Source organism: Melanotaenia boesemani, chromosome 12 (genome assembly GCF_017639745.1).
Source record: "Melanotaenia boesemani isolate fMelBoe1 chromosome 12, fMelBoe1.pri, whole genome shotgun sequence".
NCBI classification, from domain to species: Eukaryota; Metazoa; Chordata; class Actinopteri; order Atheriniformes; family Melanotaeniidae; genus Melanotaenia; species Melanotaenia boesemani.
In genome coordinates, this window is record NC_055693.1 from 26,618,674 (window position 1) to 26,633,316 (window position 14,643).

General features: G+C 38.5%; 1 protein-coding gene across 5 annotated transcripts in view; it reads right to left on the reverse strand.

Moving 5' to 3' along the window:
• The window catches only part of epb41l5 (erythrocyte membrane protein band 4.1 like 5), a 38,802-nt gene that overhangs the window by 8,981 nt on the left and 15,178 nt on the right, over window positions 1-14,643 (reverse strand). For all 5 annotated transcript variants that reach the window (XM_042002107.1, XM_042002106.1, XM_042002103.1 and 2 more), the window contains exons 8-20: window positions 12,806-12,926; window positions 12,556-12,643; window positions 12,256-12,344; window positions 12,065-12,134; window positions 10,449-10,618; window positions 9,610-9,716; window positions 9,086-9,104; window positions 8,418-8,463; window positions 8,119-8,237; window positions 1,407-1,558; window positions 973-1,070; window positions 756-890; window positions 164-231 (exon numbers count right to left, since the gene is read on the reverse strand). In XM_042002107.1, coding sequence (XP_041858041.1) covers window positions 164-231; window positions 756-890; window positions 973-1,070; window positions 1,407-1,558; window positions 8,119-8,237; window positions 8,418-8,463; window positions 9,086-9,104; window positions 9,610-9,716; window positions 10,449-10,618; window positions 12,065-12,134; window positions 12,256-12,344; window positions 12,556-12,643; window positions 12,806-12,926 — 1,282 coding nt within the window. The remainder of the gene's footprint in view (window positions 1-163; window positions 232-755; window positions 891-972; window positions 1,071-1,406; window positions 1,559-8,118; window positions 8,238-8,417; window positions 8,464-9,085; window positions 9,105-9,609; window positions 9,717-10,448; window positions 10,619-12,064; window positions 12,135-12,255; window positions 12,345-12,555; window positions 12,644-12,805; window positions 12,927-14,643) is intronic.

A 14,643-nucleotide genomic window follows, 5' to 3' on the forward strand; every position in this document is an offset into this window, starting at 1 on the left:
TTTACATAAAAACCCTGAAAAGTTACATTTAAATAATTAATTATTGTTTTTATTAAAATAAAACTGCTACAGCATTGCAATTTTCCTCTAGGATAATTTAATTTAATTATTGCCTGTGTTTACTCTTGTTTTTACTTATTTCTGTAAAAGGGTGTGCTCCTACCTGGAAGAAGCCTCCTGCAAGTTGCAGTTCTTATCTCCGACAATTAAGACATGTTCATCCAAAGGGCCCTACAGAGGAAAACACAGGTAGACAGATGTATGTTGTGGTCCACAGACATGATTCTGAAAAGATACAGCTACCGCATTTCACTCTCTTGTGATGAAGGAACATAAAGCAGCCCATAATGTCTCTGCTTGAGAAACCAAAGGCGAAATGCTTTGGGTTTTAAGCAGGGGAAAAATAAGTCATTATCAACCATAAGGATAGTGATAAGGTTTTATCCTAAAACATCTTTCAGATCAGCATCACTAAAGACTAAAATGAGTCTAAAAGTTCTAGACCAGTGATAGGTAACCTTGGCTTCGTCCTGCAATTTTTCAATGTTTTCCTGCTCCAACACACCTGATTTAAGTTAATGAGTCACTGAGCACAACTTGATAGGCTATTGGGAGCCATATGATTTGAATCAGGTGTGTTTGAGCAGAGGACTACGCAGAGACCCTGAGAATCAGGGTTCCCCACCACTCCACTAGAAAGTAAATGTATAGTTTATGCATGTCCTTATTTTCCACCTCTGGAGTTTTTTCCACACCTTATGGGCAGCAGCCTCAACTTGAGCTTTCAAGATGTTGCTCTTCAGATCCTCTGGGGTGCGCAATGGCGTGACAACAGGACTGCCACCTGTACTGTTGAGTCCACACTTCTCTGTGAGCTTCACCACATCATCCTGTCAGAGAAGGGTTAATGTCAGATGAGGCACAGACCTTACAGTGTCTCAACCAAAGTGTTGTTAGAAGCAACGGACACACCTGGTTGTTCATGGCCATATTTACATTGATGTTATTTCTTGGAGTAGCGAGAAGTGGACTACTCTCTAACTCCAGCTGCTTTAGACGAGCTGCTGCTTCTGCAGAGACACAAAGACCATTTTTTCATTTATAAACAGTAAAAATGCACATAAAACACATTCTGAATTTCATTATTACAGAGAAATTAGAAATTATAGCCGAGCTTCCCTTTCAGTGCCCCTAACTATGAGTAAACACACAGCACAAACACCTCAGGGGCTTGTTAATAACTGACTTAATGTAGAATCAACACTAAAACATGAGCAGAGGTGGTCTGAGAGAGGCGGCTGGCAATGCCACAGTCCAACACAAAGTCATGATGTTATGAAAGGATTTTACAGCATCCATCATAAAAACTAGCTTCTTATGCAAATCTGACAACCATGTGATCTCACCAGCAAGACTTAATGGATCTTCTGCAGGAGCACCAGCAGTGGCAAAGGCGCTGCATGATCCAGGTTCCTCTGTGGTCGACACTGGGGGGGCGGCGGGAGCCCTGAGGACATCGTCAATGCACGTCTCCATCAGGTCAGCAACCACAGGCAAGCTGGAGGCATGAAGAAAAGAGGGAAAACAAACAAAAAGGGGGAGGGAATTACGCAGGGATTAACATGAAACAGATTTAATATAAAACAATTCAGGTGATGTTGCCTGTTTTTAACCAGAACTGGAACAAAAGGGATTCAGGATTACACAGCTTACCTCTGTCATCCTTATGACATGAATGGTCTCTGCAATAATAGTAAAACTGATCCATTTATCAGAAGACATTTTTCAATTGTACATTATGACCCGTGATATTCCAAAAACAATATTAGAATATTACTAATAAAAACATACAAATGCATTTAAGCCATAATAAAACCATTTAAAGAACTCAAGTCATTCCATAAGAATTCAAAGCAAGTAATACCTTCTGTGGGAAATAACACAGAGTAATATTCTCAGAATGAGAAATGCTTGAAGCAAAACATTTGATACACAGATTCTGGTACAAGCTCTTCCAGCAGCCTGGTAATTACCTCATATTTCTGTAGCCGAAGGACAGAGCAGAACTTAAGAAGTCTGCTGTATATTACAATATGCTGCCTTCAGAGAGCAGGACTTTTAAGGGAAACATGAAAAGATGTCAGGAAAGTGCAACACATGAGTCAAGGACTCACAAATCAAACGTATATAAGCATTCCCAGATGTGCAAAGTAATACCTGAAGCAAACTGAGCACGGGCAGCAAATATGTACCCAGCCATCACGTGGCAAATAAAGTCCCGTCAAGTATGTGTTCAATAACAAATAACATGAAAAAGATGAAAAGTAAAGGTGTGAAATGAGTTGAAATGAAGAAAAACATTTAAAGGACTCTGCAAACCTGCATTATCTTCTGTATCATTCCTGTTTTTATTCTCTAAAATGATTTAACAGTTTTAAATATACACATCATTTGGTCACAGTCGTGTATAGATCAAAGTAAGAAATAACAGTGATTAATCGCCATCGTTGTGCAATAAACAGTTATATGTAGAGTAGCTGAGTCCGTGACCAGTTTGCATCTTAACTGTGCCAGCTTCGCTACAGCTGTGTTCCCCAAACACACTGCTGTAATTCAGACAAAGAATTTGCATTTGATTTTGAATCAGTGTTGAACATTTCAATGCATTATGGCAGAAGTTGGATGAGAAGGCACAATCAATTAAATTTGTGATCAAAGTGTCTATAGTTGTAATAGTAGTAGTAATAGTAGTAGTAGTAGGGAGTACAAGCACAGGACAAACATGCACCTTCCAACATGATGAAAACATGTGGAAACTGATGGAGGAAAATTAGCTGTTCTGCAGCTTACATTTCTTCATGCTCTTTAAAAAAAGAATACCTGCTTACAGACAAGATAGATACCAGCCCTCTTATCCAACTCCCTTTTAAAACAGCAGCAGATTCATGAAATTTAAGGACAAATTAAATACAGTACATACATGTTTATTTAAAAAAACAAAAAAAAACATGGAATTTAAGCTTAATTAACCTAGTAAATGCTTTACAGATTACAGCAGTAGTACAAAAACAGGAAATTCTTTCTCTGCAGGAAGACAGGGAGCAGAGGACTTGCTCAAACCCTCTTTAAAACTATGTGACCTTCAGTATTTGTTCCCCTGAAGAGTCGAGAGTGGAATTGAATTCCTAAGCCTCACACTGATACCATCTTACCCCAGCCAGCCAGTTTCATCGTGCAGTGGGAGAGACGGTCAGAAAAAAGAATAAAGTGGAAAAATAATATGGAGAGGTAAAACAAAACAAAACACGGGGGTGGTTATGAGAAGAGGAGGAACAACAGGATAGTTACTTTATACTGTTACTAGACAGTGATGGAGGGAAGGCATGAGATGCAGCTGAGACATTTACACCAAACTTGAACATCAGTCTGTTGGTCCGACGGAGAGACACTCAGAGCAGCGGTTGCTTCATTCAATAAGCTGTCCACTCGCATCAGCTAAGTTCTTCCATGCTGTATGGTCCGCACATGGCAGACGCTTGTCAAGGACAAGTCACCTGGGTGCCGAGCCACTCCCAGGCAGATAAAGTCATATCAGTACAGAAGGTGAGAACGCTGACGGTGGGTCGGATGCATCCAACTCTTTGTAGGGAGCTTTGATGAGACAGGGGCAGGGTGGATGGAGGAGGGAGGAGGAGGAGACCTGAGGAAAACAGGGTGGATGCAATGGTGAAGGACAAGGGGAAGGTGATGAGCAGGAGGTGGAAGTGTGAAGATGAGGAGTGAATAGGAGCTGAGGCAAAACTGGAAGTATGAGAAAGGAAAGGAGGATTAAGAGGTGAAAGCAGCTTGTTTGTTAACGAAACAATATAGAAAAAAACAGGACGCAAAAAAAATTAAACAGCAAGATGTATGAAGATACAGCTCTTTTATAGCTGTATCACTGTTAGCTGATTCATTATATTTTGCCACAGTGTCATTTGTTAAGTTTTTTTTCATCATCTTGACCTAAAAAGAAAATTAAAAATTTTTAATGAACCTAAAACAAGAATAAATCCAGCTCACATGCCTGCAACAAGGCCAGCAGTGTCAGCGCACTGAATAAACCATGCAGCTCATAGTACACTATGTCTGCTACAACTGGAAACTGGCATGTATTCAAGTGTGGTGCGACGTGTTGTCACATGAACACTTGAGTTAAGTGAAGCAGACTGGATGTCCCTGGAGAACCAGTGACCTGGCTGTGCACCTCTAGTGGGTGTTGTTCGGTGGCTTGTGTTGAGTCTGTGTTTACGGTGTTTATAAATTCCGCGCTGGCGGCCCAGAGTGAGAAGCTTTTATATGTGACAACGCGCAGAGTTGGGACGGGAAAAGCGCGCTCAAATCCCAATTACTGCGTTTACAGTGAATAACGGTCATGAACTTTATCTGACCTTGATATTTTTCCCTCGAGTTTCTCATTGGTAACAGAGAGGAATTCTGATTAATTCCAAAGGCGCTGATGTGAAGCTTGTCCACTCTCACTTATGTTAATGTTTCAGAGATGTGAAGTAGCTTACAGGAATGAACAAGGGTCAGAGAGAAGGCAGCAGTTGGAGGAAAAGAGCTTACAGAGCTGTAAGGCAGATGGTTGCATAAACAGGACAAAAACACATAACCATTGTAAAGAATATGACACTTGAAGTGATTTTTGAATGCATTTCAAATTGCATTTGTTCAGTTAGACTATGTTTACATTAAATTCCCCACTCAAAAGGTTGGATGCCGTTCACACATTTAGAAAGAGACACACTCATTTATTGTGAATGAATGGGTGTGTCCACGATATGGACATCAACATTAAAGTGTCATATTACAGATAAACACGAATGTGCAACAGGTTAATTCTCCGTTAAGGCTGATTGCTCATGTTATCAGAAGCCAAGCTGAGGCTTGTAGCGCTGCATGCAAATCATTAGCAGCACAGTGTTTAGAAGTAAGGATGAAAGACACACAGTGAAAAAGTCAGGAGCACCAGGGATTAGTCTCGGTATTAGAGATGTAACTCTGTGACGTTGAAAGCATCCTCCTCACCTTCACTGAGTCATTTGTGAAAGGTTGATCAGTTCAGCATAACTGTGGTCTTCTGTATGGATCTCATTATGAACAACATTGGGACTGTTGAGGTTTTGAAACATTAGCGTTTTATGCTATTAAAACCTTGACTGAACAAACGGTTCTACTTGCATGTTGTTATGTGTGTTTGCTTATTTTCATCCATTCTTCAGAGCTTTAATCCAAATTTTAATTTGTGTGCTAGTGAATCTGCCATAAACCAGCAAACGGGAGTGATAACTACCATGAGCTCAATTTGCTGAAAGTCATCAGCAATTTGGGAATATTTACTCTACCCCTTTTCATTTCCAAAATCTACAGCCTCTTATGTCCCATCGGCTTTTATCATAGGAGCCTTCTTAGGCTCCAACAAGCCTTTGGTGAACAACTTTTATTACACTATATTGTTAACTTTAAGGAGAAAATTAATATTTTTTTTTCACTTTGAGCACCTCAATACAGCCCCAGGTTGAAATATAATTATTTTTCAGGAAATGCAATATAGAAAATGGTTTTTTTTTTCTGCACAAATTACAGGCAATATGGCCTCTACACCTCATCTGATTTTCTTTTTAAACTTCCCTTTCAAAGAGGCACATGTGCACTTTGGATTAAAAAATAAAAAGAAGTTTGTACATGAGTCAGGTTTTCCTTCTTTTGACTGAATTCTTAAATTTATTTTACCGTTAAAATGGGTTTAAATAAAAACTCTTTTCCGCCTCAGATATTGTACTATTGTTTTGGTATTTGAAGGATATGAGAGACTTTTAAGAGAAGCAGGTGGGCAGGATGCACAGAAGGAAATTAGACAGCTGGGAGTTTAGACACCTACAGTAGACACTAGAAGGCACCAAAGTCCTAAACAGATCAGAAGCTGAAATCATTGCATCACCGATTCATGCCACCAAATCAAGATCCCACACAGCCTCCTATATCATAACATCGCTTCCTGCACTAATTAGGTCGGCATTTCATGCTGATCAAATGTGGACACACAGCACATCACAGTGAGCTGCTGTGTGTCCCATTGAAAGAAAAATTTTTATCCAAAGCCAAATCATGAAGCCTGCCACTGCCCAGCGACTGATTGGTTAAAGCCAAAGCCATTTTAAGGTTTGGTATTTGGTTGTACCTACCCATCCTGCCTCCAGACAAGATCAATTTTTCCTCAGTACATGTTAATACTGGAACAAACAAGGGAACAATGCAGGTTTTACAGCAGTGGAGCAAACATGCATATGCACTTTGATTTTCATCAACACATACTTCAAACAGCACAATACAATAAACCCATATATAAATTATTCAAACTAGATAAACTGTGTATTTATACACATTGCTTGAAGGCAGCAACTCTGAAGGTAATGAAGAATGAAAGACAAAAACACTTCAGTACACAGGGAATAAACTGAGTACACACAGAAATATAAAAGGCTTTATGGAGAAGATGCAAGCTGAGCATTATCTATGTGTCTGTATGTTCCATTTAATGAAGGGAAAAAGAATCCTGTCAGCATCCATCTCATCTATCCATGGCCCACTGCACGACACCGACATTCCTCGGCTTGTTTTCCAACTTTTTTCAATTTAAAAGCGGTATCTGGGTGAAAACTGTTCTTCTGCATTATATACACATGGGAAAATAACTATGCTGCAGACCAGACCCACCACTATGGGCGGGCCCCAGTTGGCACGGCCTGCCCATTGACAAAATTAGGCAACTATCCTTTTTATTTTAATTCATATTCTTTTGAATATCATTTTCAATTGAAATCATTTAACAGTAGTTTATATACTGGTACTAAATCACCATGATTAGAGTCAGTTCTCGAGATATTTGCAGGCTGTGTGTGTCTGTATATTTAATCTATGTGTGTATATAACCACCAAATCTCGTGAATACTTAAAATGAACTTAATGCCTTTTTTAGGTTATCACAGTATTTGGTACAAAGTCATCGGCTGGCTTCGATGAAGTAGTAGTAGACTGATACCTCTGGACAATGGACATCAGAAAGTGGTTCAACACTAACATGAAAAAAGGAACATGTCAGGTGTCACGCTACAAAAACCCATTTATTCATTTAATTATAGTGAAATTATTGGTTAAAAATAATAGACTGACTGCTATTCATAAATGAGATGTTCTAATTTGTGTATTATCTGTCAATCACAGCTATTATCATCTGGATCCGATTTCAAGTGCCTGCGAAAGGTTTTCATTTTCCTTTTAATAGAAGAAAAAGAATACAAAGTTTTAATGGTTTTCTATACATAATCACCTTCAATATGGGCCATTACAATATTTACATATTGTAAATGAGAACTGGTTCTCAAACATTTTTTTACCTGGTTAAATAAAGGTTAAATAAATAAAAAATAAAAATATATTGGACTATTAATCTAGGATTTGTCCTCTTATAGCTGTGATAAATGGTGCCTGCCCACAGTAATTAATGGCCCGACCTGCTATGTCCTGGTGCTGGGACTGCCACAGACATAACCTGTACAGAAAAACTTCCCAGCCCATTTCACAGAGCAGGAACTGGAAAATTCCCTCCCAGCCCAACAAGGGGGGTAAAGTAAAAGCAACTCCATGAGTAAAAAACATTATTAAAATAATATTTAAAAAGAAAAACACTTTCTGGCTGTGTCCTTGCTTACTTCGTCCTCTCCCTGATCATGAATAGGCAGGGTCACTGGATAAGCCACGCTAAGCCACTCACATGGCATTAGACCATGAAAAACACACCTAGCTATCCACCTACTTCTGTCAGCACCCAACAGGGATCAGTCAGCCTTTCCCAACCTCTTCTAATCCGGTTTTGTTTTCCACATCATCAGTGAGAACTCAGCAGTTGTAAACTGCTGCTTGCAATTTTATATGAAAATATTGTTAATTAAAAATATGTTTATCAGTTTCAAAGCATTTGTGTAGAATCAATTAAACAAAAAAAAAATAAATAAAACTACTAAATAAACCCAGTAGCTTAACCGAGCAAAGAACTCTGGTTATTCAGGTACCGACCTTCTTTTTTCTCCTCCAGGACTTCTGGGCAGAGCTTCAATCTCCATCGGTCCACAGGCAGAAGATGCAACTGGGCTGACCACAGGAATAGCAGACCAGGCCCCTCTACTGGAAGAAATCTGAAAGATTCGATCAAATACAGTAAAAAAAAAAAACACTTAAGGGAGCAGAATTTTAGATCCACAGAAATAAAACACCGGGGCAATGAAACAGATATTTCATAACTGAAAAAGCTTAAAAAAGAAAACAAATGATATTTATAAATAAAAACACACGTCCCAAACAGATTGACTTCGTACCTTCTCGTCTTTGCTGGAGCTAACGCCATTACCTGAAGAAAGAACCCTGAGAAAAGACAGGAAAGTTTATTTGAAGAGAAAACACAACACACTGTAAGCAGTTCATTTCCGTTTCAGTACAATCTGTACAACCAGGAATATTAGTTATATATGTTAGTATTTGTCCACAAAGACAACTCTCGATGACACAGACTAAGAATTTTGCACAACACAAAAATATAATTTGAGATAATGTAGTACATCTTTTTTTTTTATTTATGCCATTATTTTTACATATACACTCTTAATATGAAATCTCCTGAGTCAACTTGCAAAATTTCAGTCATGACTGAACTTGTAGGCCACACACATTTTCTCAAACAAAAGGCTCTGTATCAAGATCAAAGCCGGGACTTAAGACTACGCTGAACTGTAGGACGCTGTGTGTGGTACAGAACAGTACGTAAATGTACTGGCTAGCTGCACATTTTCATTTTGTGAACTGATAAAGCTGTTTCCAACAGATTACACAGCAGATTTTCAAGGCTATTACATCAGAGACAGACAATCACCACACACACACACACACACTCACACCATACAACCTGATAAAGCATGCACAAATTTAAAAACAAACATCACTACACTAGGCAATGGAAACTATCACATTTCAGCATCAGAGTACTTACTCCTGGGGGTTGAAGTGCCCTGTAAAACACAAACAACAAACAGTGAGTGTTGTTTATTTTAAATGGGTGAAGTTGCAAACTTTGCTCATTGAGCTTCACTTCCTCACCGATAAGAACAAAATGAGGTTAAGCTTTCAGACGTTTTAAGATTTCAGTTTACTTGATATGAAAGTAGAAAAACCTACAGGCATGTTTTCACCCTGTCATCACGATTTATGTTACAGAAATTAATAATTTACTAATTCAAATGAAAAAAAAACTAAACTACTTTCTGGCAGGCTCTTTAGCATAAACTCCGAGCTTTTTTAAATCACATTTTTCCTGCTGGACCAACACACCTAATGGGCAAATGGTGTCCTCTCCTCATTTAACCAATCAGCAAATTGGTGCACAAGCTGACTGAACAAATAATTTGGCTAATATGGGACTAAAATCTTGGAGATTTACATCTCAGAACTCATTATCTCACTTCAGTTCACGGTTAGGCTGAAGATCTGTTAAAGAGACTCTAGCTACGTCATCACCTCTGTTCTGCATGGTTCTTCTGGAGTAACGCCGACTGGGTCTCCTCTCAAACGAGGCTGAGCGCCTTGCTTTATTGGCCTTGGTTGTCTGATACTCCGTCTTTCCACTGGAGGCAAAAACAAAAAGTCAATAATAAAATGTTGTGTTAAAATGTGAACGTTAATACCACAAACATAACTAGCAGAGAAATGACCCCTGTTGAACTCTCTAGACCCATCCGGGCGATAACCTCCTATTAACAACAAACCCTTGCAACCCCTGTGTTAAATCCACATGACTGCCAATGCTTATCCATCTGGGTAATGTTTAAACACACAGAGGGGAACAAGCTGGCTACTGCAGTATGTTGACACTAAGTGCCTGTCATGAACAACTGAAGGTATCTGTGTGTACACATGCAGGATTTTTTGTATGCACAGAGAATGATGCAGTACTGTACCCCAAACTAGGATTATCTTGTTGGTGCACTCTAAAACACATGAAAGAAACCACATGACTCTAAATTTGAGGTCCTAGACTTATCAGCAGACACCCATCCCCCAAAGTGCACTTTTAAACAAAACCAGCTTCATTCATTCTTCACACTAACTGCATTTCTCCTGCACATAGAGGTCACCAGTGTTCAGTTTGTGCACCTATTAAACAAAAAAGCACATTTTCTGATGAGCCAACCAGCACCTGGAAGCTTCAGATAAACAACAAGTGCAGTTAATACAATATTTTAAATGGACTTTAGACACACTTTTCATATATAAACAAATAATATTCAAATAAATGTTTAATAAATAAATAACCCCGAAGCAGCTTGTAACCCCTGTTCAGACAATCCATTCATCACCTGTATCTGAAGCGGGATCCCATGCGAATGAAACTCGAGTGGGCAGCGTTTTTCTGTACCGGTCCTCTTAGCCTAAAGAAAGCGTGGTGTTCCACAGCACACTTCCAGAGATGCTTACAGGCCTTCGGGTGGTCCATCCTGAAGACGAAGGTGTGCTCCTGCTCTTTACCCTGAGGACGATTCAGAAATTGAGGAGAAACATATTTAAACTTTTTTCTTTCCCAACAGAATCAGCAACCATGCAACTCTAAATTATGCCAAGATGGTGGAGGAGGGCATATAACCATATATTGTGGATCAGTGAAATAATTAGATAGGAAACTTAATCGAAAGGTCATTTTCTCCCGCTCTTACTCAGAGAAGGAAACTGAAGAATGAACGTCTGCACTACAAAGACAGATGCTGCCTCATTAATCGGCTTGGTACTAGTAGCCTAGATGAAAGCTGGCCAGGCACCAGAGTTTATGCTAATGCAAAGCCAGTGTCACACATGCACTTGCTTTGCCTTTTTATTTGCCATCAGGTGAAATTTTTGCATACTCTGCTCTAGATCACTCAAAAACATCACTGCCAATCAACCAGAAACCAAGAACCACACTTTAAAATGAAGGTGCTTCTAGAGCAATATAAGTAACATTAGTTTGAGAGAGAAGCCTCAAATTTAGTTAAAGTCTGTTACTAATCTTTGTATCAGTGATCTAGTGAAACAGAACACTAGCAAAGTTTTGTTAACTTGAGCATTATAGTGCAACAATTCACGTTTATAATGAATTTTCAGGGAGTTGTGTGTGTAAAAGAAAGATATGAATCCCTTTAGAAAAACTGTTTGATCAACAGTCTAACCATGTAATTGGTTCCAGTGTCAGAAATTAGCAAAAAAATCCCACAAATGTTTACACGAGAGAGGCTGAAAACCACATTCTGCTTTAGAAACGCAGCACTGAAGCTTTAAACAGTTATTAAAATAGTTATCGATGGCATTGCTGGCATCGATTAACTGACTGACTGAGACTATGTGTGTGTTTGAGAGAGAGCGAGAGGCAGAGCGAGAACGAGAGACGCATACCAGGAATACCAGAGGAGGCAGACTTCTTTATTAACCTTTCTCTAAGACTCATGGGATAGACAAAAACACTCTCCCCCTCTCACACAGTTTTACTGTAACAAACCTCATTTTAATGAAACGACGCTCCAACCTCTTATGACTCCGAAAACACTACAAATGAACAGTTTTAGATCTTTAACTGAAAAAGAAAAGATTTAACTTAAAGTGGTCAAACTTGCTTGAATTTTCAATCAAGACTAAAAAATCTTTAATGAAATGTATTAAAAATGTTAATTTACCAGAATAGATTAAAAAAAATGTCCATGTACATTTAAATAAGACTGTATCCCCAATTTAGAGGCAAAAAACAAAAACATACTGTGGTGAGTAAAACTAAACTTGACTAAAACGAACTATAAAACTGTTTGGAAAAGTTTTTATGATGCATGTTGGAAGAGGATCAAAGTTTCAGTACAAAAAGTCAAACACTGAAGTTTGGGAGAACCGATGTGCTGTAATCATGAACGGCTTCTATTAGAGTAATGGTCTGCTTTCAGTCAGGTTTTATTACCTGTTCATCATCTTCCACCACCACAAGTGTCAGTTTGCTCTTCTTGAAATCCAGACGAGTTATCTTGGGCCTTCAAAAAAAACATCACATAAAATCACACAGGCATAACCAATGGCATGATTAAAACTGATATTTCTAATGTATTCAAACAGATGAAGTTTTTAATTAATAAAAACAACAACTAAACTTACCAGAAGAAGAGTCCGATCTTGGTTTGGCCTTCAAACACCAGAACTCCAGTGGGCGTCAGACCCAGACTGTACTCATTACCATCTCTTGCCTGGGGGCAGAAATGGATAAGAGGAGGACAGGTAGAGACAAAGGAGACATTTAGAAGGATGCCACTGAGATCATATTATATATTTTTGTACTTGTATTCATTCACTTCCTTTATATTATTCAAAGCAATCCAGGTTATGCTATAGAGGTGCAACTCCATGTATGTTTAACATCTTCAGCACTTTTATGATGAGCAGAGTCAAACTATTCACCTTGACCATATGCATGTCCACACCATACATTTCTAACCACTTGGCTTTGTTTAGGTAGTTAATCTCAGCTTGTGCTGGTGTCTGACCTCTGAAAAAGAAAACAAAATAATTAAACAAAACACAGGGAAATGCACCAACAAGCTACATTAAATATAAGAGAAAATTTGCTGCTACTGATGCTAAAATGTAAAAATAAACACACTTTGGTCCTTTATGCTTCGATGTTAATTAAATGACAAGAAATGCTTACCTGCACTCCTTCCATGCGTTATATATAGCGAGCTCTACATCCTCTGACTGATGAGGGATGAACCGGAATTCCGACACCAGGTCCAGATTATGTTCTAGTGGGTCACAATCACCTAGCTCAGCTGGAAAAAACACATTAGAAACACATGCGCAAATACTTATTAGCCCCCAGTAATAGAATGGCAGGTTGGTTGCAAACCTGGGAATATAAAAACAGCTTTAACTAACTAAATCTTTAAAGCGAAACATCAGAGTTGACCAGATCCTGAACTACAACCTCTGGAAGGAAGGAAGAAAGAATAAATAAATAAAAGTATTCAAATCTAATATAAGATCATTGTGTTAATAAAATAAAACTCTGGTATCATTTCGATTTTTAAATTTATGGGTAGCTCTTAATAAATAATACTTGAAAAGAAAACTTAAGTGAATAATAAAATAAGTCTTTGTGTGATGGGAAAAAAAAACCAAACAAACAAACAAGACAAAGAGAGAGACAAATGTCAGGTAATACTAGAGAAAAGAATGATGAGGCACAACTGCTGGACGTGCCAGAAAAATCATAGTTCTTTGTACAAGGGATAAAAAAAAAACCCAATCACTGACAGGATGAAAAGAACGATGGGAAGAGAAGAAGGAAACAGGGTGTTAGGCTGCCTTTCAAACACGGTGGAGTTAGTATTATGGTGCAGACGAGTGGTTGATGTGAAAGCTGGCAGCATGTGAATTCTTCAATGCAGAGGAAGGTTGTTAAACCCAAATCATAATTCAAAATCAACCAAGGAGCTTTTTACAGAGATTGAATGGTAAAATGCACATCTGTGAGGGTTTTGAACTTACTAGAAAATAAAACTGATGGCAGAGAGGTCTGCACTCAAGTAGTAACTGAGGCTACAGGAAAAGACAAGGAAAGGGCTTAAGTGGCATTTTTGAGGCTGTGATAGGACTCAGAGGGGGTAAATGTTTACAAAAGGGAAGGATTTCCTTTAAAATTAATATACCCCTAGTATGATTCCTGCATTTAAAGTGTGCATGCCTCACTTATTCATTCCAAATACTTTCGGTCCTGACTGTAACTGTAGAAGAGGGGAAAAAAAGAGAACGGAGAGGAAAGATGAGCTGAGCGAAAGACAGAAAACAGAGAGGGTGCTGGATTAGGGGGCCTCCAAAGAGGATGGAGCACTAATGAGCTGGCATTTACCCCACCATAACTGTGTGTGTGAACGCAATCCCAAGCCATAAATGTTTCTAGTGACTCAAACTTTGTTCTTTTGAAGTTCCTGTAAAACGAGTAAAGTGACACTTACAGGTAAAGGCTGTATTCCTGACTAATAACAAGAGGTACGAGTTCAGACTTGTTACTGCTGGAAAGGAAACAGTGAATTTCTACTCTAATGACACTTTTAAAAGGCTTCCTATATCACCACAGAGACGAGGGGAAACTATCAATAATATTGTTACTGTGGGATAAACATTTGACTTGTGCAATTACACAACTCTAGAAAGCTAAACAGAAGAAAGTCCTCAATTATTAAGTACGGTAAATGCAAATGTTTTATGAAAAAAGCTTTTAGGTGAGAAAGGAACAATTCAATCGTCACCTATAGACTCTTATTCCATTGCAAGGTTAAAGGGAGTAACTTAGATAACAAATGGTTTTGATAACGTTTTACATGTAACAGTTAATAATATAGTAACAACAGTGAAACGGTCAAAACTTGAACCAGTGATTAGTTGACAAACACTGCATTTTGGCATTACGTCCCCAAACCAAGAGGTAGAGATAGCTCAGGTAGGTTCATTTCCCAAAAATGCCAGTAAAATGCATTATAGTCATTG